The following is a 27,199-nucleotide window of genomic DNA, read 5'->3' on the forward strand; positions in this document are numbered from 1 at the left end:
GGGCTGGGTTGAATTTATAACACTAGAGCTCTCAATTCTACTAAATTTGATGGCGAAGATTTTTTCGCCAAGATGTCGACAGGAGTTCGGCGGAGACTATTCCGCCGAGGAGACTGGCATGCCAGGGTGTTCCAGCTGGTTTAGCTGGGGTTCAGGGGAGTCGGCCGGTTCAGGCTGAGTGCTCAGATTTGGTTCTGAGAGATTTGGACTGACTACAATGGATTAAAACTGAAACTGGGTGGGAGAAGAGATGGGGGAGGAGAACAGGTGAGATCAGGTATAGGGTGAGTGAGGAGAGAGGGTCAGAAGAGTGAATGGAAATCAGTGTGTGTGTGTGTGGGGGGGCGTCTTTAGGACTTGCCAGAGGCCTGAGATGGGGGAGTCTCCAGGGAGTCTAGGAGGATGACTCTAGCTGAGACTCCTATCAGTGAGGGATTATGGAGCCTGAAATAGCTACCTCCTGTAGCCAGGCAGTACTCACAGTGGAGGGTTAAAGAAACCAAGCCACCCACAACATCTTCCACCCAAAATTAGTCCTGCCTACAAGATGTGCAGGGACAAAGATGGAACAGAGACTGGGGGAATGGCCAACCAATGACTGGCCCAACTTGAGACCCATCACATGTGCAAGAACCAATTATTAAAGATACTCTAGTATGCATGCAGACAGGAGCCTCACATAACTGTCCTGAGAGCTCTACCCAGCAGCTGATGGAAACAGATGCAGAGATCCACAGCCAAACAGTAGACAGAGCTCAGGGAGTCCTGTTAAAGAATCGGGGAAAGGATTAAGGGACCTAGAGGGGATAGGGACTCCACAAGAAGACCAGCAGACTCAAGGAACATGGACCCTTGGGGGCTCTGAGAACCACCAACCAAAGAGCATCCATGAGCTGGACCTAGACCTCCCTGTACATACGTAGCAGATGAGCAGCTTAGTCTTCACTTGGGTCCCCCCAACAATTGGAGCCAGGGCTGTCCCTGACTCTCTTGCCTGCCTGTGAATCCTGTTCCCCTAACTGGGCTGCTTTGTCTGGCCTAGGTGGGAAAGGATAAGCCTAATCCTGCAGTGACCTGATGGGCTAGGGTGGGTTGGTGGGGGTTTGGGGGAGGTGTCTCCACCTCAGAGGCAAAAGGAGAGTGGAGGAGGAGGAGGGGCTGGGAAGGGGACAAGGATGTGGGGATATAAAGTAAATAAATTACTGGGAAAATGGATATCAACAAGACCAGAAAAAATAAAAGGCTTATAAATTCAAGGAAAATGAACAACTAGTGAATGAAAAATGATAAAGAAAAAAATCAAAGGCTTTATGGAGTTGAATGAAATTATAGATCATCCCCTAAGAAAGAAACAAGACACAAAGAAGGAAGTTCTAGCAAGTTCATAGCACTAAATGCCTACAAAAAAAAAAAAAAAAAAAAAAAACCAACAACTGGAGCAATCTCATACTAGCAACTAAACAACACATGAACACTCTAGAACAAAAAGAAGAAATCACACCCAAAAAGAAAAGGTAGCAAGAAATAATCAAACTTAGGAACAAAATCCATAAAAAAGAAACAAATTAAAAAATGAGAAACAAAGAATCAATGAAACAAATAACTGGTTGAGAAAACCAGTAAGACTGACAAACCCTTATCCAAATTAACCGAAAGGCAGAGAGAATATCCAAATTAACAAAATTAGAAAAGAACATAGCTACAAGCCCTCTGATCAGTGACAGTGTTCTGCCTACAAGGTAGTGCTAGCACAATGGTGGCACACAGTCTGTGAGGATAACCCACCAATTTCTGCTTTGTCTTGAGGCCCACTCCACAAGGTAGAACCCATATTCAACATTGCTTAGATAACCAAAACCCAGAGTCTATATAGCCCAGACCTAGAGTGAAACCAAATACTACTGATCTAAACAAACAAACAAACAAAACTATAGCAATAAAGTAACTCCTCATGTCATTCTGCTACAGTCATGGATGAATGCCTTCCAAAGTCATCATCAGAGAATCATAAAGGCAGAGACTTACTACTTATGAAGTGAGAGATCTTGGAACACTCAGCCCTAAACAGGATGTCTCCAGCAAATCCCCAACCTCCCCTGTCCCCCAAGGACTCTTGGAACACCAAAGGAGGAGAGACAGAAAGAGTGTAAGCAGCAGAGGGGATGGAGGGCGACAAAGGAAACGAGGTCCTCCACATGAACAGTCACACACACACAGGAACTCACACACTGAAGCACCATCCACTGGGCCTGCACCACTTGTGGTTCTAGAGCTGAAAGGAGAAGTGAACGCACGCATGCATGCACGCACGCCCCCATCCCTAACCCAGATCCATCTCCAATTGCTAACCACTTGCAAATGAAAGTTTAGTTCCCTCCAAGTGAGTCTCACTGGGAAACAAACCACTCTTACAAGCAGCTTCATGCCCAGCAGTGGTGGCCAAAGGGAATGAACAAGGGCTTCTCTGGAGGTTCGCTGTCTCAGAACGGCACATCAGGGATCTTCTTCTTAAAATTGTATCTATTTTTTTTTTATTCTCATAGTACATATATATACTTCTTTTTACCATACCGATTATTGGGTTCCAGGTACTGTTTTATGTGATTCCCAAGCATATGAAGAAATGGGTCTGAGTTTCTTGTGTCTCCTCCTGGGCTCTTTGTTTGGTCAAAACTAGCATGTTAGCTTTTGTTCTATCTTAATATATTTTATTACCTTCCCATAGAAACCTGTTTCCTTCCTACCTGCCTGCCTTCCTGACCCCTCCCTCCCTCAGTGTTTGCTTTTTGGAAATAGGGTTTCTCTTTACAACTCTAGCTGTCCTAGAACAAAGAACAAAAACAAATGCTGGTAAAGATGTGCACAAAAGGGATCCTCATACACTGCTAACATAACTAGCCCAACTACCGCAAAACAGCCCAAGGGCATCTAAAATAGATCTACCATATGCCCAGCTGTTGGATTCCTGTGTATGTACTCCAAGGAAATCAAGTATGACAGATATACGTTGCTCACCAGAGAGTCCATGAGGACCAGAATCAGAGGAAAAAGACACCCAAACCTTATCTCTGGGTTCCACATACATGCAAACAAGTACATACAACACATATACAAAAGTGTATGTATACAAATACTTGATTCTTCCCCAAGTATAGGCCTAGTCGCCCTCACTAAATAAAAATAATTTTTATTCTGATCTAGAATGTTAGAAAAAAAATCACTTTATTTTCATTTTATGTTTCTGGGCATAAGGAAAAGCACAAGAGAAAGTAGTTCAGAAATAAAGCTGATTAATAACATCAATGAGAGTAATACTAATTTTTAAAGTATTGTAGTTTATGGGGTATAAGAGAGACAGATCAAGCAATTAAGAGCACCAGTTACTCTTTCAGAGAACATGGCTTTGATTCACAGCACATACATGGCAAAAGAAGATCCAATGCCCTCTTCTGACCTTTGGAACCCATGCAGGCAAAACACCAGTATTCATAAATAAAATTTAAAATTTCCAAATTAGTTACAAAGTAGAGGGAATATACTACACTTGAAATAATTTATTTACTATAAAGTAGTGGATGATAGACTCTCAGTTTTATGAGCACCTGCTATAAGATGGTTTTATATTTTAGTGGCTTTCAGATAAGAGAAATCTAGAAATGCTAGTTAAATCGTCATCTTAGTCAGAGTTTCCATTTCTTCACAAACATCATGACCAAGAAGCAAGTTGGGGAGGAAAGAGTTTATTCATCTTATTTCCACATTGTTGTTTGTCACTAAAGGAAGTCCGGACTGGAACTCAAGCAGGTCAGGAAGCAGGAGCTGATGCAGAGGCCATGGAGGGATGTTCCTTATTGGCTTGCTTCCCCTGGCTTTCTCGGCCTGCTCTCTTGTAGAACCCAAGACTTTCAGCCCAGGGATGGCACCACCCATAAGGGGCCCTACCCCCTTGATGACTAATTGAGAAAATGCCCCACAGCTGGGTCTCATGGAGGCACTTCCCCAACTGAAGCTCCCTTCTGTGTGATAATTCCAGCCTGTGTCAAGTTGACACACAAAACCAGCCAGTACAATCATTCTCTGAGCAATGTGACCAAAGATGAGAGCAAGCAGAGAAAAGATTTCAAAATATATATATGTGTATTAAAAAAAATGTGCCCTGGACATTGTTTTTTTAAAGATGTATATACAGATTGTAGAATCTATATTTTTAGTTTTCTGGTTAAGATTTTTACATTTTATTTTAATAAAAATATCTACAAATATCTGTGGACTTAATCTTTTTTAATTAAGTTTTATAGCTGATTATTACTCCATTTTCTATGTTCCACATTTTCATTATCCATTCACCTGTTGACAAACACCTTGATTGGTTCCATTTCATTGCTACCATAAATAAAACAACAATAAACATGGATGTGCAAATATCTCTATACTAGGCCATGGAATTCAATGACTATATGCCCAGGAGTGAACCAGTTGGGTTGCATGATTGTTCTGTATCATTTTTAGGAACCTCGCAAATGATTTTCTATAATGGCAGCATGCATTAATTTGCACTTCTAGTAGCAGAGAGGAAGTGTGTATTTCCTCACATCCTCTCCAACCTTTCTTAGGAGAGGTGCCATCTCAAGGTAGTTTTAAGAGCATTTCCCTAGTAAATAGGGATGATGGACATTTTAAAAAATAGTTATTCAGCTGTAAGAAAAATTGAAACATGAAATTAGCAGAAAATGGACAGACTTGGATAGTATTAAGCAAGGTCGCCCACATCAGAAAAAAAAAATCATGTTTTTCCCTTATATGTAGATCCAAGCCTGTGACGGATATATGTACATACATGAACAGATTTGAGTGTGGGTAGAGTAGAACACTTAGAAAGACAACCAAAATGAGGTAAAATCAGGTGACAAGGAAGGACAGAATGGAGACAAAGGATACAGGAATTGTGTAAGAAGTCATGAAGCTTATGGTTTTTCTAGTTTCAACTTTGTCATAGGTTTTTTTTTGGGGGGGGGGGGGCTTGTTTTTGTATTGACACTAGGCTTTCCCTGAGGCCCTGAGTATTGAAAAATAACAGACTGTTCTTTAAAACTAAGAATATACTTGGCAGAACCAATACTGCACTGGGGTCAAAGCTCTAAGAGAAGACAGACTCTAAATCCTGAGAACCTAACCCTTTCAACCCTAAGGCGCTCGGGCTATCAGTCCTGAGACAGCTGTGCTAGTCTGCAAATGTTTTTGAGATAACCTGTGTACCACCATTGCTTGATTAGTTTCCTACAAACTTCATCTCATTGTATGACAGCTTTCCTCTGACTGTATTCCATTTTTCCCTTGCAAATTGTACATATGTGATTCTTAGTAAACTTGTTTTGTATAAGACATAGCTTGTGTAAGACCTTCTGACCCCCGTTTTTCTACCTTTTATCTTCTTATCTCTTAAGCTGTCACTTAAGAATAGACTTTTTGGTCTACATCAATGAGTAAGTACACAAAATTCTAAATAAAATGCAAAACCCTAAGCAAAGCTTCATGGTTTTAGAATGTCTACTCTTTATATTTCACTGAGATATAGAGATTGGGACTGGGCACATGTTTGGGTGACAGACTTCCTTAATCTAGCTGTGATGTCTTTATTTGTGAATTCAATACAATAATAATATTTAATAATAAAAATATTGAACCTATCTTATAATTCTGTAATGAGTGCCATATGGTTATTTTTTAAATTTCTTTGGTAAGTTTCTATTTCAAAGCCAACATATCAGAAGCCTGTTTCTTGGATTTGAAGATGAACCTATGTGTTTGCTCTTTAAGATTTCTGCTAAATCAAATGATAAGATACATTCATGCAGCACAAATATTCATCAGTAGTCATTCTTCTTATCCCCCAGATACAAATTTTGCTACTGCAAAACCAAGAAACAAAAGAAAACATCATAAAAATAGCTCAATTCTCAGATCTAACTATGACACTAGAATTAAAGCCCTGTCAAAAGTGACACATAAAAGGGCTTTTCACTTCTACTCCTTACATGAATAATGAAGTGCTTCTATATTAATTAAAATAATTATCTAAATACAATTAATGTTAAATCTTGCATGCCGAACAATTACAAAGCACTTCAAAAACAAACCCATACCTGAAAATTTAAGCTAACAGACTTAAAAGGAAACCAGAGTTGGAAATGAGTACAAACATGAAAACAAGGAAAGCTGCCTTGGTGTACAATATGTTATGTGCATGCATAAGCATGTAAGCACAAGCACACACACACATACACACACACACACACACACACATACACACACACACAAACATGCACACACATACACACACACACACATACACACACACATACACACACACATACACAAACACACACACACACACAAACACACACACACACGAATACATACATTCATTTCAACCATGGCTAAAATAATGAACTTTATGAAAATATCAAACAAAATTCTTGATTAAGTATCCAAATGAAAGGTTATTTCATTTTTGCTTAAAGCCTGGAGGAAACTATTGGAAGACAGATGCAGACAGATCTCTATGAGTTGAGGCCATCAAGGTCTATGTAAGGAGTCCTAGACTAGATAGCCAAGGATACAAACTGAAACTTGATCAACAAAAAATAAATTAATGTTTTAAAAAAAATAGTAAAACCAGACTTAATAATAAAAGCAAAGAGCAAAAGCAAAATATGACTGAATATACCTTGCGTCAGATTTTTAAAAATTTGCATTCCCAGACTATCATTGCTTAAGTTAAAATAAATTTTAATCCAAACTACAAATATTTAAATGGTAAACAAAACTATAGGAAAAGAGGCAAGAAATAAACACATTAAAATCATAAATATAGTTGTTATCAATATTAGCAAATACTTTTCCTGTTGTAAAATTTTCTTTAATGTTATACTGCCTTCACCAAAAAGTAATAAAAAATAAGCCCAACATGGTAGTGTACCTTTAATCTTAGCACTGGCAGAGAGAAGATCACTGTGAGTCTGAGGCCAGTCTATATAATGAATTATAGGACACATAGGTCTACTTTAGTGAGAAAACTGTCTCAAAAATAAGTAAATCAATAAAGCAATTAAAATAAACTCCTTGGAAGTATGTAGCATACATACTGTTTTCCAAATGTACATGAGGAGTTATGAATAAACAAACTATTAGTTAAACAATCTCTATTCAAAATTTAGACACAAACTATGAAGAGACTAGACAATTAAGATATAATGTAATCTTATTTTTTAAAAAAAATAGATAAATGAAAGATGAAATGGGTACACATACATGTGCAAATGTGACCTAATTTTATAAGCCTATGTTTAACAGAAAAACATGTTGCAAAGTAAGGTAGCTTTCATAAAATAGTTTTAAGCATGCTATTTTAATGATATATTCCTGAGTCATAAAAGTTACTAAGAAATGCAAAAAATTGCACCCTTACATTAAGTTCAAAAGATACCTCTAGAGGGTGGAAGAAGACAGTCAGTCACCTGCTCCCTCCCTTCACACCTCTGTGAGAACACACCCAAGAGACAACTGAGGGAAAAAAAGGTTTGTTTTGCATTTTAGCTCATGTGTCAGTCCATCACAGCAGAGAGACCAGAGCCCCCATGATCTAAGTCTAATTATCTCACAAATACATGTGCTTTCCTAACCTCCAGGGTATACAGCAATCCAATCAAGTTGCCAATCAATATTCAACCACCACGGTCACTTACCTGAAACTACTCTTCTACTTTTTGCATAGATGTGAACACTGATTTATATTCACCCAGAGGAAAACCCACCCTCTTCCAGTCATGGATATTCTCTGTAATCTGTATGTTTATGCCCTGGAGGAAATAACTCAGCCTTTGCGACCTCTGTACCCTCCTACCCACACTCTCCTGCAGGATAACCACCTCATGCCATGGAGCATGGCACTCACACACAACTGCTGTTCCTTCTGCCTCAAACTCTTTCTTCTCTGTAAAGGCCAGCTATCTTGTCATTCAATTGCCACTCCCTCCAAAACACCCTCCCTGACCCAATCTTACCTAAACCTACCTCTATCTTTCTCTACCCTTTATTCTGTTTCCTATTTTCTTCTTTTCAGCCATGACTAAGAAACCTAGCACTATGGAGCTATTTCTAAGCTATCTTCTCCCTGACAATTAAAGGTCTATTGGAACAGGCTTTTGTCTAGCTTTGTTCACCATTGTATCAACATTGCCTATGCTAGTGCTAGATACAAAGGAGCTGGTCAAAAGACTATCCTACACACACTTTACATTTTTTTATTAGCATGCATAGTGTTCAGTTTCATTACAGCCTTTTCAAACAAAATGTGTCTTTTTCTTTTCCTCCCGGCTCTTCTCCTCTATGGTGCTCCCCTACCCTGTACAGCTCTACCCACTCCTCACAGCTTCCTTTCTGCTCTCATGCCTTAAGTGTCTCACTGGTCTCCCACATTCCTCAACACATCTCTGTCTCCTCTTGTGGGCTCCTTCCTAGTTTCATAGACTTTTGCAGTTCTATTTTAAAACTTACTCAAAAATTAACACTAAGCATTCTTTTGTCTTATCAATAACCACACCTCTAAAGAATAAATCCTTTCAAAACAGTAAGCTCATTTTAAAGGTCTTCCATATACACTGACAACCTGCAAATGGTGGCCCAGATAGACTATCATGTTACAGTGGAGGTGCGCTGTAAGTCACTTTTGTTCCTAGATCAGTGCCAATGTGTCCTTGAGCCTAACTTCTATGGAATAAAACATGCATTCATTTATTCAGAACTTTGTGTTTCTAGTCCATGCAATTATAGATTGCTGCTGGTACTCCTCAAGTTTAGCCTACTCTTATGCAGTCACTAACACCTCAGTATGACTTTAATAATGATGAGCACTAACCCTGACCTGGAACAAAGGCCCATGGCCTCCCTGGGAAGTCCCTGGTTAGGAAGCAGACATACACAAGACAGCATGGACAAGCTCAAGAGAAGACTACTTGGACCTTCAACTCTGAAGGTCACATGTTGGGGAGATGTGAGCACTAGCACAGAGGGAATAATTTCACCTGTTGTATTTCCTCTAGTTATCTAGCCCAATGGTTCTCAGCCTTCCTAATGCTGTAACCCTTTAATACATTCCTTATGTTGTGATGACCACCAGTCATAAAAGTATTTTTGTTTACTACTTCATAACTGTAATTTTGCTACTGTTATGAATCAAAATGTAAATATGTGTTTTCCAATGATCTTAGGCAACCCCCAGTGAAAGGGTCATTTGACTTCCCAAGAGGTCGTGACCCACAGGTTGAGAACCACTGATCTAACAACAAAAAAAAAGCAACCAAAATAATCAACAAATCATAAAACTACAAAGACAGAATATAGTATACCATTACCAGCCTTTCAAAAAGTGGGCAAAAAACCAGACACTTCCCTGCAGTCCAGTACCTTACAGACACTTCCCTGCAGTCCAGTACCTTACAGACACTTCCCTGCAATCCAGTACCTTACAGACACTTCCCTGCAGTCCAGTACCTTACAGACACTTCCCTGCAGTTCAGTACCTTACAGACACTTCCCTGCAATCCAGTACCTTACAGACACTTCCCTGCAGTCCAGTACCTTACAGACACTTCCCTGCAGTCCAGTACCTTAGAACTCACATCAGGTGAGTGTCCGGAGTAACTCAACAGAGCCAAGCAGCACCATTCCCAGCAGCTACAGGGCACAGGAAGAAATAGGAGCAGGCAGGCTACTGCTACCCCAGTCTAGACGCAGAGGGCCCAGGCAAAAGGAGGAAGATACACGGCTGCAGCTATGCTGGCAGGGACACTGACAACACACTACAGGACCTGGGAGTTAAGTCACTAAACTTAGCATGTTCTTTAACAAATGTTCAAATACAGTCAATTTATCCCAATCACCTCAATCTTCAAATTATATGCTAAGTATTAAAAAATGTAACATAACTATAGAAGTATTTTACCAGAGGAGCCCAGTAGGTGTAGAGGTAGCCAATTTTCAATGCTGGTACAAACTGTGAGCAGGAAACTACCAGAAAATAGAGATTCAAGAAAAACTTGAATTGTTCGTACAAAACCTAAGAAGAAATAAAGAAATTAGTATAATCCCTTCAAGAAAAATGTATTAATACTTCAATCAATTAAACTCATCATAACATGCAAACACATTTCCATCAGTAAAAATATGATGGTTCAGAGTAAATTAATTAATTTTGACCTATATACACATATATATGTGTGTGTGCATATATGTATATATATATATCTTATGTGTACATGCGTGTTTATATATGTATTTATATATATGTATTTATATATATACACACGCACCCACACACACACATATAAGATATAATAGTATGCTTTTTAGCATAGACATTGAGCTTTACAAATAGATATTAAACAAGTCAATCGATCCAAGCATGACTACATGATACTTGACTGATTTAGCTCTCAAAATAGAACCCAGTACCAAGAAACTATGTAAACAACAGACCAGTTTTCAGGAAAAAAACAGGCTATATATACTCTTTAGTGTCTTTTAGTACTTGATTTTTCACATTATTTTCAAATATGAAATAAATGTCATCATTTAATACTTTTAAGATTGCTAAAACTAGAAAGGTTTATTTGCTTGTTTCTGTAGTGAGTCTTCTTCAGAGAGTAAGAACTGACGATAGCAGCTCAGTGGTAGAACCCCGGGCCAGCATGCATGAGGCCCTAGGTTTAATCACAGCATTGCCAAAAAAAAAAAAAAAAAAAAAAAAAAAAAAAAAAGAAAAAGAAAAGAGAAAATTATTTTAAAAAGAATCTGTTGGAGTTATAGTTAAGAACAAATAATAATAGCACGTGCCTTTATTCCCAGTACTAGGGAGGCAGAGCCAGGAGGAGCTCAAGGCCAGTCTGGTCTACATAGTGAGTTCTAGGACAGACAGGACTATATAAAAAAGAAAAAGAAAGAGAATGAAAGAAAGAAAGAGAGAGAAAGAGAGAGAGAGAAAGAGAGAAAGAGAGAAATAGAGAGAGCAAGAAAGAAAGAAAAGAAGAAATAATTCAAAAGGCAGTTTACTTTCAGTTAAGCTTGCAAAGTTGTAAACTGTAAATCAAAGTCTCCTGGGAAGCCATTCCTTGTGCTAGGTGAAAGACACAGCGATCTCAACAAGAGATCAATGGGTTAAATGGTTTCTGCTGGCTTAAAGAGCTAGAACCAGTTTGTACGTACTGAAGTACCTGCATCATCACACAATTCTGTGTGTGACAAAAACAGTTACACTCAATGTGTTTATATCCATAATCATGCTCAATTGCTGTCTAAAAATGTTTTGAATTATTTCATAAATTAATCTCAGCAGGAAAGAAAGCTCTTTTTCTTCAGCAATTTCTATAAAATCTCAGCACAAATTATATCTATTAGCAATTCAGAAATTGCCATTTGTGCTAAAAATGGCATAGAATTCCTACTGTGTAATTACTAAATGTTTCTGAAATACTACGTTTTAGATGAAAAGACTAATTTCAGGACTTGATAAGGAAAGAAATCATGCACACAGTAACCAGGCATTGTGCAGAGCCATCAACAGGTATTCTCAGGATGCAGCCAATGGCTGTCAGAACTCATACTCATCAAAGGTGAGTTACACTACTGGCTTTAACTATGACCAATACTTTACAATATTCTCAATGACCTTAGTAATCTTTAGGACAATGCATCATTCTTAGACACTTTGTATTCAATAATTTACACTTAAGGAGAAGTGTAAAACAGCAGCTTTGATCAAAAACAGATGAGAATATTTATCTGACTGAAAGACAGTTTCTATTTGATTGTACTAATAAGAGATTGTTCTTTTGATTATGGAGATCAAGCCTATTAGTGAACGGTTGGGGACCTGGAGTTGGGAAGACCATTATGGTCCAAAAGAAATTCATTGTAATTACTTTATCAAACATAAAAGAGAAAGCAACTTTTATTTCACATAATAAAGAGATTCCTTACACAATAGAGTAAGAACTAACAGCTAAATTTTACCAACATTTGTTACAGAAATATAAGGTACATGAGTGAATGTTTTCTAAAGATAGCTATTTTAATTTCTAAGAATCAATTATTAGAAAGAAAACAAGTTACTGTAAAATAAAGATATATAATAATATAACCCACATCAGCTACCTTTACACTCATAAAAAAGCATGAACCTATTAAAATAGGAAACAACATATAGAAAGCAAAAATTAATCCAATATTCCAAATTCATGATAAACCTAGTTTTATAATTTAATTAAAAGTTTTATTAGAAACAAAAATAATAAGATATTTAAACTTTAGTATTTAAATTTAACAATATACTCAATTCTAGGTAACTAATGAGCTAACAATATAACAAGGCATGAGATTAACAGCTTGATATAAAAAGGTGTCTAAAATAAATACAGAGACATATCTTGTTACTGTGAACAAATCGTTATACTTCCTTTGTGAAATTCCTCAGCAGACTTCAACATTTATTCTAATTTTCCCTCCAAACAAATATCAAGTGTCCCCAGAATTAAAATGTGTTTATCTGTTCTTATTTCTATACTTTTATATTCTTATATCATAAATGTTTATCAAGAACTGAAAGCAATAATAAAATCATGCATTTTCTTAAGTAGACAGAGCCAAGAAAATATAAATTATTTGAAATGGGGAGGTATGAAATTGCCAAACAGTGATTATCAACAAGCAGAGTTTCGACATGTGTCTTCAGAAGGCAAAAAGCTGGGACATCAACTGACACTGAAGATGCAATCTTCTTACCCCGGGTATAAAGGTAAATACATTGTATTTCTGATTTTTGATAGAATTCCTAGGATGTTTTTCTTCACACTTCTCTGGACATCCAAGCCACACTGTTCGAGCTTTCAGCTCTTTCTTCCTTTGACAAACATTTATTAGCCAATCACAGCAACTGTACGAGACAAAAGATATACATATATTATATATGCTTTTTGAAAGGTCTAAACTAAGTACATATTTAGAAATCAACATTGATTGTCTATATTCCTTGGACACTAACCTTTCTGTCTAATGCTAACCTATCATTACCCTATGCCTTTAAATATGCATTTTAACATTACTAAGTTGCCATTCTTTTTTTCCCAATAATTTATTTTTTTTATTCATTTTACATCTCAATCACAGCAGCCCCTCAGTCCTCTCCTCCCAGTCCCACCCTTAGAAATCCCTCCTCCCATAGCCCCCTCTCCTTCTCCTCACAGACAGGGGAGCCCCCTCTTGGGCACTATCCCACCTGGGACATCTATCTAGTCCTCTCCCACTGAGGCCCAACCATGCAGTCCATTGTTAGGGAACCCATATAAAGAACAAGCTGCACATTGCTACAAACGTATAGGGGCCTTGGGCTAGCCCCAGCATGTTCCCTGGCTGGTGGCCCAGGCTCTGTGAGCCCCATGGGCCCAAGTTAGTTGGCTCTGTAGGTCTTCTGGTGGTGTCATTGCAGTCATCATTCTGGAATATTGGCTCTGGTACAAGGAGACCCCACGCTGACACTGTCCAATACACAATCTAGTAGCCACAGACAGGCTTGTTAATTTTAATTAAAACTGACAACTCAGATCTTCAGCTAGCGTCCATGGGACATAAGAGGTCTAGAAGCTCCCATTATTATAGTGACTCTTACAGACCACCACCTCAGAACAAACTAACTATGGGTCAGGTACCTCAAAGTGAATACAGCTACTTATAAAAATCCTTCTTTTCCGCTTTCAAAATTCAAGAGTAATTCCTCAGAAATGCATGGTATTACAAAATTTTGATCTGCTACAAATAATTGATATATAAATATACAACGACAGATCTAAGTTAAAAAGTAAATATACAAAGCTAAGCATTTAAAAAGTACATTGCAAATTTAGGAAATGTGTTATTGCTAATTATGTCATTGTGCACAGACAAAACCAAATAGGTGTTAGAGAGCAAGTATCAAGTATCTACTGAACAGAACTGAACAGATATGCTCATAATAGGCTGGGAGGGTGTGCTTCCCTCCTCAACCCCAATTGTTCATATCAACCATAAATTCCACCAGGAGGAGAAGTTGGGGGATTCCAATGCTCAAAGAAAAAAGCATAAACCTCAAAAATATTTTTTAAAAATTCTCTAATAGGGCTGGAAAGATGGCTTAGCAGTTAAGAGCAATGGATGTTCTTCCAGAAGACCCGGGTTCAATTCCTAACACCCACATGGCAGCTCACAACTGTCTGTAATTCCAACTCCATAGTATCCGACACCTCACAAAGACACACATGCAGGCAAAACACCAATGCATATAAACTAAAAATAAATAAAATTTTAAAAAATACTCTAAGAGCTGGCTATGGTGAGTACACTTGTAATCCTAGCATGGAGGCTGAGACACAGGAAGACTGCCACAAAAGCAGAGGCCAGACTGTACAACATCGTGAGTTCCAGGCCAGCCTGTGCTACAATGTAAAACCCTAAGTCTCACCAAAAAAATCATTATGTGTCTACCTTACTGACCTGCAGAGCTAAGAAAAAAAGCAAAGAACCAAAAACTATGGGGAATGTTTTAGGGCAAAGTTATGTAAGCAAAACATCAGAAAACACTAAAAACTAAAAGGAACAACAAAAGAGAAGTCTCAAGAATAACTGGGTATTTCCTTAATAACATTTCTATGTATCCTATATTACAGAGAACACTTTTAGACATATATAGTGCTTTATGCTGTCAACTCAAATAAATCCAATAATACACAAATTACACTTTCCCTTGAAATGTTTTAGGATAAGCTTTTTATAAATGTTTCTACAATTAAAGCAGTGTTCTAGCATTAAATAAAGTATATTTACATGTCAAGAAGCTATTTTCTAAAATTTTATTTATAATTAAATAATCCCTAAAATATAGATGGTCTTTCACATTATCTCCTAAAAGTTAGCCTATTGTATCTAATAGCAAGTATCTTTGATTGCCATGACTAAAACAACATAATATTCATGTCATCTTACAAGATGTACAATTACTCATGCTACAGCCCCAAGGTCTGACTCAGTGTGCGGGGGCCACTGAGAACCAGGGATAATCCTAATGACCTAATTGTACTGAAACAGTCATTACAAACTTGTCCCTGCAGCTAACACAGTTTATGCACCTGTTGTGAGAACCACCATACTCAGCTGCAATAATTCCAAATATAAGGATACTTGAGATTCTGCAAACAAAGTAACAAACATCTAAACTGAAAATATATAAGCAATAAAGAATTAGGTCCAAGATGATTGCTAAATACATGATTGTTATAGGACACCCCACCCCCACCAAACAACAAGAATGTAAGGATATCTCATGCTACATATCCCATAAGGCAACAGAGCATGCACTAGTGCCATATCCACTGATTACTAACCTAGCAAAGACGGTTCTATTAGCTTTTTCCAAGGGATCACAATTTAACCTTATAAAGCACTTTATAAGTACATCTATAGATTTTATTGAGCTGTTTCAACATTCTTAAACCCAGGTCCTTTTGCTGTTGACATACATTTTCAAATATATTCTTAGTATTCCATGAAGAAAGTACCATATACATATAAAATGTAAAACAGCTATATATTCCACTTAAAAACAAAAGTTGTCAAAAAAAAGGAAAAATGAGAAAATGTGTTTACTAATGTCTATAGCATTAGTGGAATCAGAGAAACAGTGCTCGGGCCACAGGCTTGTAGGACCAAAGCATCCTGCAAGCAGGAATTCAGTCCAGTGGTTTCAGAGGTCAGTATAGGACTGGGCTTTGCCTCCAGTGTGCCCAGGGTCTCCTGGGAGTCTGGAACATTTGTTCCAGAGAGTCTCTGAGGTCACTGTGGGTATGAGATTCTCATCTCTGAGGTTCCAGTGACCACTGAAGGAACAGTGTCTGTACGATCATGGCCTCAGGAGTTACTCTGGACGGTGACTCTAACCTTCATCCTCAGAGAGAAGACAGAGTTCACTTCGACCTGAAATTCTATATCCTGTATCTAACAAGCACATAGAATACAAAGGGTGATCCCATCTGGTCACCTTGGTGTTAGGGTGTCCAGTCCTATCCCTGGTCCTGTTGGCACATAGCCAAGAGAGGATCAGCAGCAGCCCATCCTATAATGAACACCAAGCGTCATTAGTCCCCTTAGATAAACTTCATGCATCTATTCCTCTAAGAAGACTTATAGAAAAGAGAATATCCCAAAGGCTTGGAAGAAAATATCAAAATAAACCCATTCCAACAGTCATAAAACAAGACAAAGTCAAAAAATATTTTTGGCACATTTCCCACCCAGACCTATCACCAACCAACCAACTCCCATAGAAGGTAGTCCAAAATGTCATTATTGTTCAAATGGATTAATGATCAGATCAAACAAACATATATGAATTAATAAGAACCCATCCAAGACCTTGACAAGAAAATCTCTAAAGTAAGCATAATAATAAATTAAAACTGAAGTTCAAAATATGGAGGAAAAATTAGCAAGATTGAAACAATCAAATTGAAAAACAATCAAATAGAAGTAACTGAAATAAAGGAGATGGTCAGCAGACATGAGCATTAACTTCAGAGAGGGGGGACAAAGTTACAGGAGTAATACAGAGACACATATAAGGGAAACTCAGGGACAGGGACACTATTGCCAACAAGTCTGATGCACTAAACAGGCCAAACCTGGTAATTCATAGAGCTAATGAAGGAGCACAAGTAAAATAGAATGGAATACAGTATAGCAGAAAAAATCCCCAAATTTCTGGAAAGTCGGCTTCTAAACGTAAGAGGAAACAGAATGACAGATAGATAACAGCGGAGACTCTTCATGACATATTACAGTCCGGATGTATGGACGTAACAGCGGAGAGACTCTCCATGACATATTACAGTCCGGATGTATAGACATAACAGCGGAGAGACTCTCCATGAGTCATACAGTCAGGATGTCAGAAAGACAAAGTGAAAAAAAAAATCCTAAAAACAGCCTGAGTAACACAACTTACATACAAAGGCAGAAATATCACAATTACCAGATTTTTTAGAGCAACCAGAAAAGCCGGAAGAGCTTAGAACGAAACAGTCCATGGCCTGAAAGTAAAGTACTGTGACCCAACACTAATCTCTCACAAAGCTGCACTGCAACCTGGATAGGTAAAGGGTTTGAAGTGAGGCAATCCATGATATATAGAACCAAGCCAGCACACAGCAAGTTCTTAGTGGAACACGCTAACATGGGGAAAAGGAAGGATCATGAACTCCAGATAAATTATGAGGCTTAAAAGGAACCATGTCCAAAACAGCAACTCAATAGGCCGTCAAAACTAATTCAGGAAAGGAAATCCCAATAATCCAACAAAACAGAACATCACCAAAAACTTACAGACAATACCAAACCCCTTTTCTGTAAGATCCTTACAGAAATTGATGCAAATGGCCTCAATTCATCATTTAAAAGATTCAGTCTAATGGACCAGTGACTGTGGGATGGCACGTGAGGCAAACAGTTGTACTTTACCCTACCAGGATCTAGTCAAAAGCAATCAGACCAGCTTACGTTAATACCATGGAAATGCCTTGAAATCTGACGAATTTTTAACTTAATAACTTGATTAAACAGAAGAATCCTATCCCAAGTCATTAAAGATGAATAATGCACATAATTATTATTAAATTATAATACTTTTAAAGTTCATATTAACCCTTTTGACAAAGAAAAAAATGCCATTTACACTGATATACCAAATGAAATTCTACCATGCATCAGCATAAAATTACTAATTTTCTTCAGGTTTTAATCATTAAAATGTCTCATAAAATAATAAATTGTATTCTCCCTTTCAGAACAGCATCCTCTGATGTGTATTGATGTTGTTAGTATACTCCATGATGACAGCATTTTCCTTAGTTTTCCTACCAACATTATAGATATAACACCTAACAAACAAGCTAGCTGCTAAAGTTCCATATGTAATCTTTGTGTAGACGATAAGCAGGTAGCAGCAGATAACAAACCTGGTACAGAGGAACTTCCATCCTCCACAGACAAACCACTCTAGTCCTCTCTTTCTCCGTGTTATCCTAGCTCGAGGTAAGGTGTGGTAATCACTTTCATCATTCTCAAAGCCTTCTTCAGACATCATCAGTGGCATTTCATCCAAATGGGCAGACTCATCCTCCAGCTGGTACCTAGTTACAAGGAAGAACAGAAAGCTAAGTGACCTTCTGATACAGTGTATTTCATCTAGGATAACATCAGGCCAAATTTTACTAATCACCTGTAGTGGTTTGAATTGAGAATGGCCTTTAAAATCTCATGTTTGAATACTTGGTCCCTTGTTGGTTGAACTGTTTTGGGAAGGATTAGGAGGTATGGCCTTGGAGAAGGTATGTCACCGGACGTGGGCTTTGAGGTTTCAAAAGCCCATACCAGGCCCAATATCTCCCTCTCCCTCTCTCTCTCTGTCTCTCTCTCTGTTTCTCTCTGTTTGTCTGTCTGTCTCTCTCTCTCCCTCCCTCCCTCTTCTTCCCCCCCCCCCCCCGCTCCCCTTCCCTCTAAGCCTCCAACCTACAGATCAGATATAACCTCTCAGCTACTACTATAGTCCCATGCCTACCTATCTGCCTGCCTGCCTCCCTGCCTGCTAGCAAGCTCCTAGCCACAATGGTATTGAACTCACCCTGTGAAACTGTAATCTAGCTCCCAATTAAAAGCTTTCTAAGTTTTCAGTTCATAGCAACAAAAATGTAACTAAGACAGCATTTTTTGTTTTTCTCAAACTAAGTTGCCTTCAACTGAGGCAAACCATTGTTTAAAAACAGAAACCTACTACATAATGATACTACTTCCCTTTGGGGATGGGGGATTAACTCTTCATAGTAAACAGGTAAGGAGAAGGTTGTGCAAGGAAGCCTGTGCTAGCTGAAGCAGCTGACTATCTATCTCATGCTATAATTTCAGAGTGACCTCTGAGAGATGCAGTTGAGTGACTAAATGACCAAGGCTGTCTAAAACCCATTCAGTGCATTCAGTTTGGTAAGAAAATAACTGGGAGCACTACTCTTAGCCAAAAATCTACATTTCTAAGATATATTACACAACTGTACTGTCACCAAAATTCTAGAAGATGATTTTTGAGAAAGCACAGTTGTCTATATAATGGAAGTTGTGAGCACTGCCCTGGGTTTGCAGTCAGAGATGGCAATCATGGTAGTCCCATTTTTTCAGCATCTCTGCCATACCTATGCTAAACTTACACTCAATGAAGAAACTATACTGGCATTCCTTTTCAAGCTCAACAGTCTGTGTGTTTGTGTTTATCTGTGCACGTGTTTGTGTGTACACATGTGTGCATGTATATGTCTATGCCTGAGTGCATGCATGTGTGCATGGATGTACACACGTGTGTGTTACTGGGGACTGAACTTAGGGCCTCACACATGCTAGAAAGTGCTCTACCACTGAACTATGACTCAAACAGTACTCTTACATTAAAAAACCAGCAGCCTACCATCAACACTGTCCTCAATCACAATCTGACACTAAAAAGACTTACCCTTTGATAACAATCAGTTTTTCAGAAACTATTATGATAATTCATCAATTGCTATTTCATTTAATTTTACAATGCGCTTCTATGGAAGGCATCATGTCAGATCGAAAAATAATGAACCACACCTCTGACTTTCTGCAGCCAAATGGAAATCATTCAAGCTGAACCCAAACTCCTTCATCCCAGATTCATACAAAAAACAAATAGCCAGTTAGAACTCGCAAGTACAAGAAAGAGAGAGCACTTAAAATTTACTCTCCTCATAAAGAGAGAAGTATTCCAAACTAACATGGCTGGCAGAATATAGAGGAACATGTATTTAAACACCTGCAAGCATCTCCAGAAGAAAATGGAAGTTCTGGGACAGAGGAACTATAATTTTTAAAAAGACAAAGGAAAAGAACTGTACTGACCCAAAACACAGCTCTTACTCCAAAGACAATAAAGAGAGGGTTTGTTCTGAGTCGAGTGGGTGACTAAGGTCCAGGAATAGGGATTTTGGCTGCCCAGAAAAATACCTTCCACCATAGAGGCCACCATACACTAAGATCTTATTCTTTTTTTTTTAACCTTTTTTAAATTTTGCCATATTCTTTAAAATTTATAAAATATTATAACAATAAAATGAGTATTATAAAAATTGATATAAAACAACAATCAATTGAACAGTCTTATGTAGATGTTTGCCTACAGCAATACTGAAAATACATATATTTGTCTCAATATAAATTTGAAATAACTCCAAATATATTTTAAAATAATATATCACTACTAGTATTTTTCTAAATGAACATAAAGTCTTTTTGTTTCTTTATTTTGTTTTTAGTAGAGCTTAAAATCTTGGCTCTTACTGTGGTACAAGCCCAAAATAAGAACAGTTTTTAGACACTGGATTTCATTGTAATTAGGCTGTACTTCAATGACCCTCACATCACCAAAGGATTTTACCTCCATCATAGCTAAGCTAAGAGTTGACAGTTCTGCTGCATCAAGGAATAAACTGTAGGAACGATTTTTGGATACAGATTTCAGCTTGTCAGCCCACAAAAAACAGGTCACATTCACTTAAAAAATGGTGTGTGTATTAAGATGTCTATCCATGAAGTCTTTCACCAACTGTTTCAATGAACAATGGTTCTGCTTTGAGGGTGGCACAGACATAAGGTGAGGGTAAGAATCTGGTTCATTGGCTGTGATAATTTGGAAAAGCATTCATCTCAGAGAAAGAGTAACTTATAAAGTCCTCTTCTTCAAACTTGATACAATAGTTACAAATGTCAAGCAAAGCATTCAGTCTCACTATTTATTGTTGTCTTACAAGCCACCTCCCAAGTTAATTGCCTACATTTCTTTTGGCTGTATAAACTTTTGAAATATGTAACATGTTCTGAAAACCATAGTATAGTGTAAAAACATCAAATAAACAATCCTACTAATAGAGAGGCTGAGATAAGAGAAGCCTGATTTCAAGACCATTATATGGAACCCAGCAAGGCACTGTCATGTACAAACAAGCAGAAAGTATATATAGATTGTACAATATTGGACCTATTTCTACAATTACCAAATTAGAGAAGACCACTGGATGACAGCCAACAATTTTTTTTTGTTTGTTTGTTTGTTTGTTTGTTTTCGAGATGGGGTTTCTCTGTGTAGTCCTGCCTGTCCTGGAACTCACTCTGTAGAGCAGGCTGGCCTCAAACTCAGAAATCCGCCTGCCTCCGCCTCCCAAGTGCTAGGATTAAAGGTGTGCACCACCACAGCCCGGCTAGCCAACAAATTTCTAATTCCTCATATTTTTGGATTTCAATCAATTAGGATATGTTGGTAATATTAATAATTTTCATATTAAGAAAAAGTAACTGTTACTTCCTGTTGTTTTTGTTGACAGAGGTGGAATTAGGCTTGTGTGGGTTTGTTGAAAGATTGATTACTTTCTTGCTTCTTCTAGAGTGTAGTTTTGCTCCTTATGTTGGTGTTTTCCACCTATTATCCTTTGTAGGGCTGGATTTGTGGAAAGATATTGTGTAAATTTTGTTTTGTCATGGAGTATCTTGTTTTCTCCATCTATGGTAATTGAGAGTTTTGCTGGGTATAATAGCCTGGGCTGGCATTTGTGTTAGGGTCTGTATGACATCTGCCCAAGATCTTCAAGCTTTCACAGTCTCTGGTAATAAGTCCAGTGTAATTCTGATAGGCCTGCCTTTATATGTTACTTGACCCTTTTTCCTTACTGCTTTTAAAATTCTTTGTTTAATTCATTTGGTGTTTTGATTATTATGTGATGGGAAGAATTTCTTTTCTGGTCCAGTCTATTTGGAGTTCTGTAGGATTCTTATATGTTCATGGGCATCTATTCCTTTACGTTAGGGAAGATTTCTTCTATAATTTTGTTGAAGATATTTATTGGCCCTTTAAGTTGAGAGTCTTCACTCTCTTCTGTACCTGTTATCCTCAGGTTTGGTCTTCTCATTGTGTCCTGGATTTCCTGGATGTTTTGGGTTAGGATCATTTTACTTTATGCATTTTCTTTGACTGTTGTGTCTATGTTTTCTATGGTGTCTTCTCTCTTCTATCTCTTGTATTCTGTTAGTGATGCTTGTATCTATGACTCCTGATCTCTTTCTTAGGTTTTTTTAACTCCAGGGTTGTCTCCCTTTGGGATTTCTTCATTGTTTCTATTTCCATTTTTAGATCCTGGATGGTTTTGTTCATTTCCTTCACCTGTTTGTGTTTTCCTGTAGTTCTTAAAGGGATTTTTGTGTTTCCTCTTGAAGGGCTTCTAGCTGTTTACCTGTGTTCTCCTATATTTCTTTGAGGGAGTTATTTATGTCCTTCTTAAAGTCCTATATCATCATCATGAGAAGTGATTTTAGATCTGAATCATGCTTTTCTGGTGTGATGGTATGTCCAGGACTTGCTATGGTAGGGGAACTGGGTTCTGATGATGCCAAGTAAACTTGGTTTCTGTTGCTTATGTTCTTACACTTGCCTCCAGCCATCTGGTTATCTCTAGTGCTACCTGCCCTGGCTAAATCTGACTGGAGCCTGTCCTTCCTGTGATCCTGGTTGTGTCAGAACTCCTCAGAATCAAGCTGTCTCTGTGATCCTGTGATTCTGGGATCCTGTGATCCTGAGCCCATTAGAGCACCCAGGAGTGGAACTTCCTCTGGGTGTTGTGGGACTGGCTACAAAATTTGCGCTCAAGGTCTGCTCAGAGCACAAGCCCAGACAGACTGGAAGGAACCTGTGGCACTGGAATGGCAGAGTTCTTGTGTGCCTGGGTCCTCCTGGTCTCAGTTACTCCCAGTGTTGGGACAGATGTTATGTCCTTCTCACCTCTGATCCTTTGATCCTTGGCCAGCCCAGTGGCACTGGTTCCTTCCAGTCTGTCTGGGCTGGTGCTCTGAGCAGACCTTGGGCACAAATTTTACAGCCAGTCCCACAACACCTATAGGAAGCTCCATTCCCAGGGGCTCCAACACACCCAGGATCAGAGGAGCAGAGGTGAGGAGGACACAACATCTGTCCCAACCCCGGGAGTAACTGGGACCAGCAGGACCCAGGCACACAGGAACTCCGCCAGTCCAGTGGCAGAGGTTGCTTCTGGTCTGTCTGGGCCAGCATCCTGAGCAGACCTTAGAAGCAAATTCCACACAACACCCAGAGGAAGCTCCACTCCCAGATCTTATTCTTATGAAACAAAGAAAGTCATTATCTATGTCAATTACCAAACCCTGGTGGAGACCACAGGCTGGCAGTTTACAGCAAAGCAGAAGAAAGACTCTGCTGCTGGATCAGAAGCCATCTGATGCTTACTTAGCTCTTATGTCAGTAGAAAACAGTGATCTGCAAAGTCTACATTTTAAAGGTTTTCCCTGATACAAAGCAAGTGAGGCAATAGTGAATAAAATTCAATATGGAGACAGGCAAGTACTCTCTGATCGGAGCTGGACTTTAATGATACAGGAAAGAGCGCCAAGAATTACAAATGAGACAATATGAAATTTTAAAAGTTTCTGTTCACAAAGGGAAAACTGTCAGCAGAGTCAGCTGATGGCCTACGGAATGAGAATTAACTTTGCCAGCAAAAGTTGAGCCACATATACTACAGGCAGGGTTATCTAAAATATATACATTACATATATATTTGTATACATATTTGCATATATATGCAAAAGAACTGCAAAATTATACATACTGAGAGAGATCAGCTAATCGACAAAAGAGCTAATGAATGAACAGACAGTCCTCAAACACAGAAGTACGAATGGACTATGGGTGTGTTTTGAAGTGTTCAACATTGTTAGCCATTCAAAATTACTTCAAGACGCCCAGTCAGAATGGTACCAAGAAATGCTGAAGACTATCAAGAAATGGAAGTTGTATTCACAGCTGGGAAGAGTGGAAACTAATGCAGCCATTACAGAACACATATAGAGATGAACATATACCACAATGGGATTAGTACATCTGTAAAAGAAAAGGAACTTTGCAGGAAAACACAGCAAATGGAAATGCAGTGTATCACCTGAGCTAACTCAGAAAAATCGTGAGTTCTCTCTCCCATGTAAACTCTCATTTACAAGAGGGACAAATATGGAGGCTTCAATACTAGAAAGTAGACCAGGAGAGAAGAAGGGTATTTAACAAGGCAACAGGAGATATCAAAGTGGGAAGAGGATTATGTGGGGGGCGGGGGTAAGTAGAAGGGTACAGAGAGAAACAGGGGAACAAAAAGAACCTTCCAAATTGTTTGAAAATGCTAATTTAAAAATTTTTTAAAAGTTTATAGGCTGTAGGGTCAGACACACAAAGGATAATAAATGTCTATAAAGGAATTGAAGCAGGTACAGACATGGCTCTGGGCCTCCTGTGTTGAGACCCTCCATAATCATTAAAATCCAGTCAGTCATTTAGTTTTGTGACATCTTTACACAGATGTAACTTCTTTTTTTTTCTGGAAATTTTAGTTTATACCAGACAGAATGTTATATCCAACAACCCAAAATATTCTCAGGTGAAGGAAAACCAAGAGAACATTTTTGTCAGCACCTCTGCCCTAAAAAATGCTACAGAAAGTTTCAAGATAAAGACCGTATCCAGAGGAAATTCAGAATTTTAAGAGCCAAGAACAACAACAAAAGTTCTTTACACATGTGCAGGGCCATGCAATGTAAAATGACAGCTGTATGGGGTGAGTTCCACTGCAATACTGTGAAGAAGACAGGAGTGTAAGCCGTGGCAGACCCTTGTGGTTCCCATGAAGTGGGGAGATGATGCTCAGAGTGCACTGCTAAACTGCTTTGGATATTGTGACCTTCAAAGTGGGGTTTCTCAACAGAGTGCAATCTACATCTTGACCACATATGCCTTAGCGTGGATTCTTGTCCTGTGCACATAAAGAGTTCAGAAGGACCTCAGTTCTAGGTACTAAATAGAAACAGCATCAGCCCTTGTTGGGACAAGAAAAGTCTTCCAACATTGTCTTTGCATAGTGTCAGACAGCCTCTGGAGTACAAAAATCACCACCTCAAGGAGGGAGGTGCCTTAAACAAAGGAGTAAGGAGGGTTGAAAAATTAAAAATAAAAGAATAGAAATGACATGGTGTGAAGACCCCTCAAAAGAAAGCTACACATCTGTATTAACTAAGACAACTACAACATTTTTAAAGATTTATTTTTATTTAAAGGTATATGTATGTGAGTGTATGCCACTTAGTGTGGGAGGCCATAAGAGGCCTCAGATCACTGGGAGCGGGAGTTATACAAGGTTGTTAGCTGTCTAACATGTGTGCTGTGAACTGAATTCAGGTGAGTCATCTCTCTCCAGCCCCCAAATATATTTTTTAATCAGCCAGGACTATTGTAATTTAAAAGGCTTAATTCACAATAAAATCTAATAATCTTAAACAAGCATGCACTAGCACCAGATCTTCCAAGCACATACAACAAAACTGATAGAAATCAAATGTGCAATTGACAAGGCCACTCTATGCCACAACTCTTCTCTGTTTATAGAAAAGGAAATCAAAGAAGAGCTAAAAACACACTTAATATTGTCAACCACTGTAACCTTAACACTATTTACCCAAACCCAGCTTGTCAGTTCTAAAGTAAGTATAATCATACTACATATATTCTTGTCACAAGGCATTTTGTCTTTAAACAGTAACGGAAAGATATCTTTAAAATCTAGACACACTTTGTGGAGGCACAAACCAATCACCAAGGAGACAAAGAGGAAAATGTAACTCCTTACAAAAAAGAAGCAAAAGAGCAACTTCATTCAAGAATCATATAGAGGGGGCTGGCGAGATGGCTCAGTGGGTAAGAGCACTGATTGCTCTTCCAAAGGTCCTGAGTTCGGCTCCCAGCAACCACATGGTGGCTCACAACCACCATAATGAGATCTGACGTCCTCTTCTGGTGCGTCTGAAGATAGCTACAGTATATTACGCTGGAGCGAGTGGGCCAGAGCAAGTAGGCCATCCTGAGTTCAATTACCAACAATCACATGATGGCTCACGGCCATCTGTACAGCTACAGTGTACTCATACACATAAAAATAAATAAATAAATATTAAAAAAAAAAGAATCATATAGAGCTGTGGTTGTCAACCTGTGGGTCATGAGCCCTAAGTGTCCAATGACCCTTTCACAGGGGTCACCTAAGACCATCAGAAAATACAGATATTTACATTTTAATTCCCAGCAGTAGCAAACTTATAGTTATGAAATAGCAATAAAAATAATGTTATGGTTGGGAGTCACAATCTGAGGAACTTGTATTAATGGGTCACAGGATGTGGACGGCTGAGAACCACTGCCCTAGAGAATGTTACACACTAAAAAGCAGAATGCAATGGATCTCCTGGTTTTTCAATTAAGAGCCATAGAGACGAGATGACCTGACGACAACGGCCAAACTAGGTGCTGACTTCCGCCGGGCACCAGGCAGGCACTGCAGACGCCTGTGTTCTGCAGCACTGAAGGGGTGGGTGGGGCATCTTTATAAAAAGTTATTACAAAAAAAACTCATAGCACACTTTTGATGACAAATGAGCAAAGGCGATTCACAAAGAAATACAGGCAAACTCACAAAACTATGTTTAACCACACTAGTACTTTAGCAGTAGACACTCCAGTGCCTGTGTTATGTTATACTTGTCCTAGGCAGTGAGCACAACACATTAAACCAGCACACATGCCCTGCTCGTATGAAGCTCACAAATACACAGGACAAAAACTAGTAAACTAACAACTCACTCACAGAGAGAGATCTAAAAAGAAATCAAACCCAGGAGGCCTTCCAGTGATGGTAATCTCTGTTGTCTGCCTCTATCCAAAAGAATGCCTCAAGGGAGGTTTGGGTGAAGAGGAAAAACCCATTCTCAGTGTGTGTGTAGATTCATCCCATAGACTGAGATCCTATATGAAACATACAGAAAACAAGCTGGGTACCAACATTGTCTCTCTCTGCTTCCTGACTGTGGATACAACGTGGCCAGGAGCCTCACATTCCTCTCTCCCCCAATGAGGACAGACCATACTGTCACAACCAAAATA

General features: G+C 38.6%; 1 protein-coding gene across 2 annotated transcripts in view; it reads right to left on the reverse strand.

The window, feature by feature from the left end:
* The window catches only part of Atp9b (ATPase phospholipid transporting 9B (putative)), a 203,146-nt gene that overhangs the window by 164,906 nt on the left and 11,041 nt on the right, over window positions 1-27,199 (reverse strand). For both annotated transcript variants that reach the window (XM_031366142.1, XM_031366141.1), the window contains exons 2-4: window positions 18,093-18,266; window positions 12,838-12,988; window positions 10,004-10,117 (exon numbers count right to left, since the gene is read on the reverse strand). In XM_031366142.1, the coding sequence (XP_031222002.1) occupies window positions 10,004-10,117; window positions 12,838-12,988; window positions 18,093-18,266 (439 nt within the window). The remainder of the gene's footprint in view (window positions 1-10,003; window positions 10,118-12,837; window positions 12,989-18,092; window positions 18,267-27,199) is intronic.

Source organism: Mastomys coucha, unplaced genomic scaffold, assembly GCF_008632895.1.
Source record: "Mastomys coucha isolate ucsf_1 unplaced genomic scaffold, UCSF_Mcou_1 pScaffold13, whole genome shotgun sequence".
Classification (NCBI taxonomy): domain Eukaryota; kingdom Metazoa; phylum Chordata; class Mammalia; order Rodentia; family Muridae; genus Mastomys; species Mastomys coucha.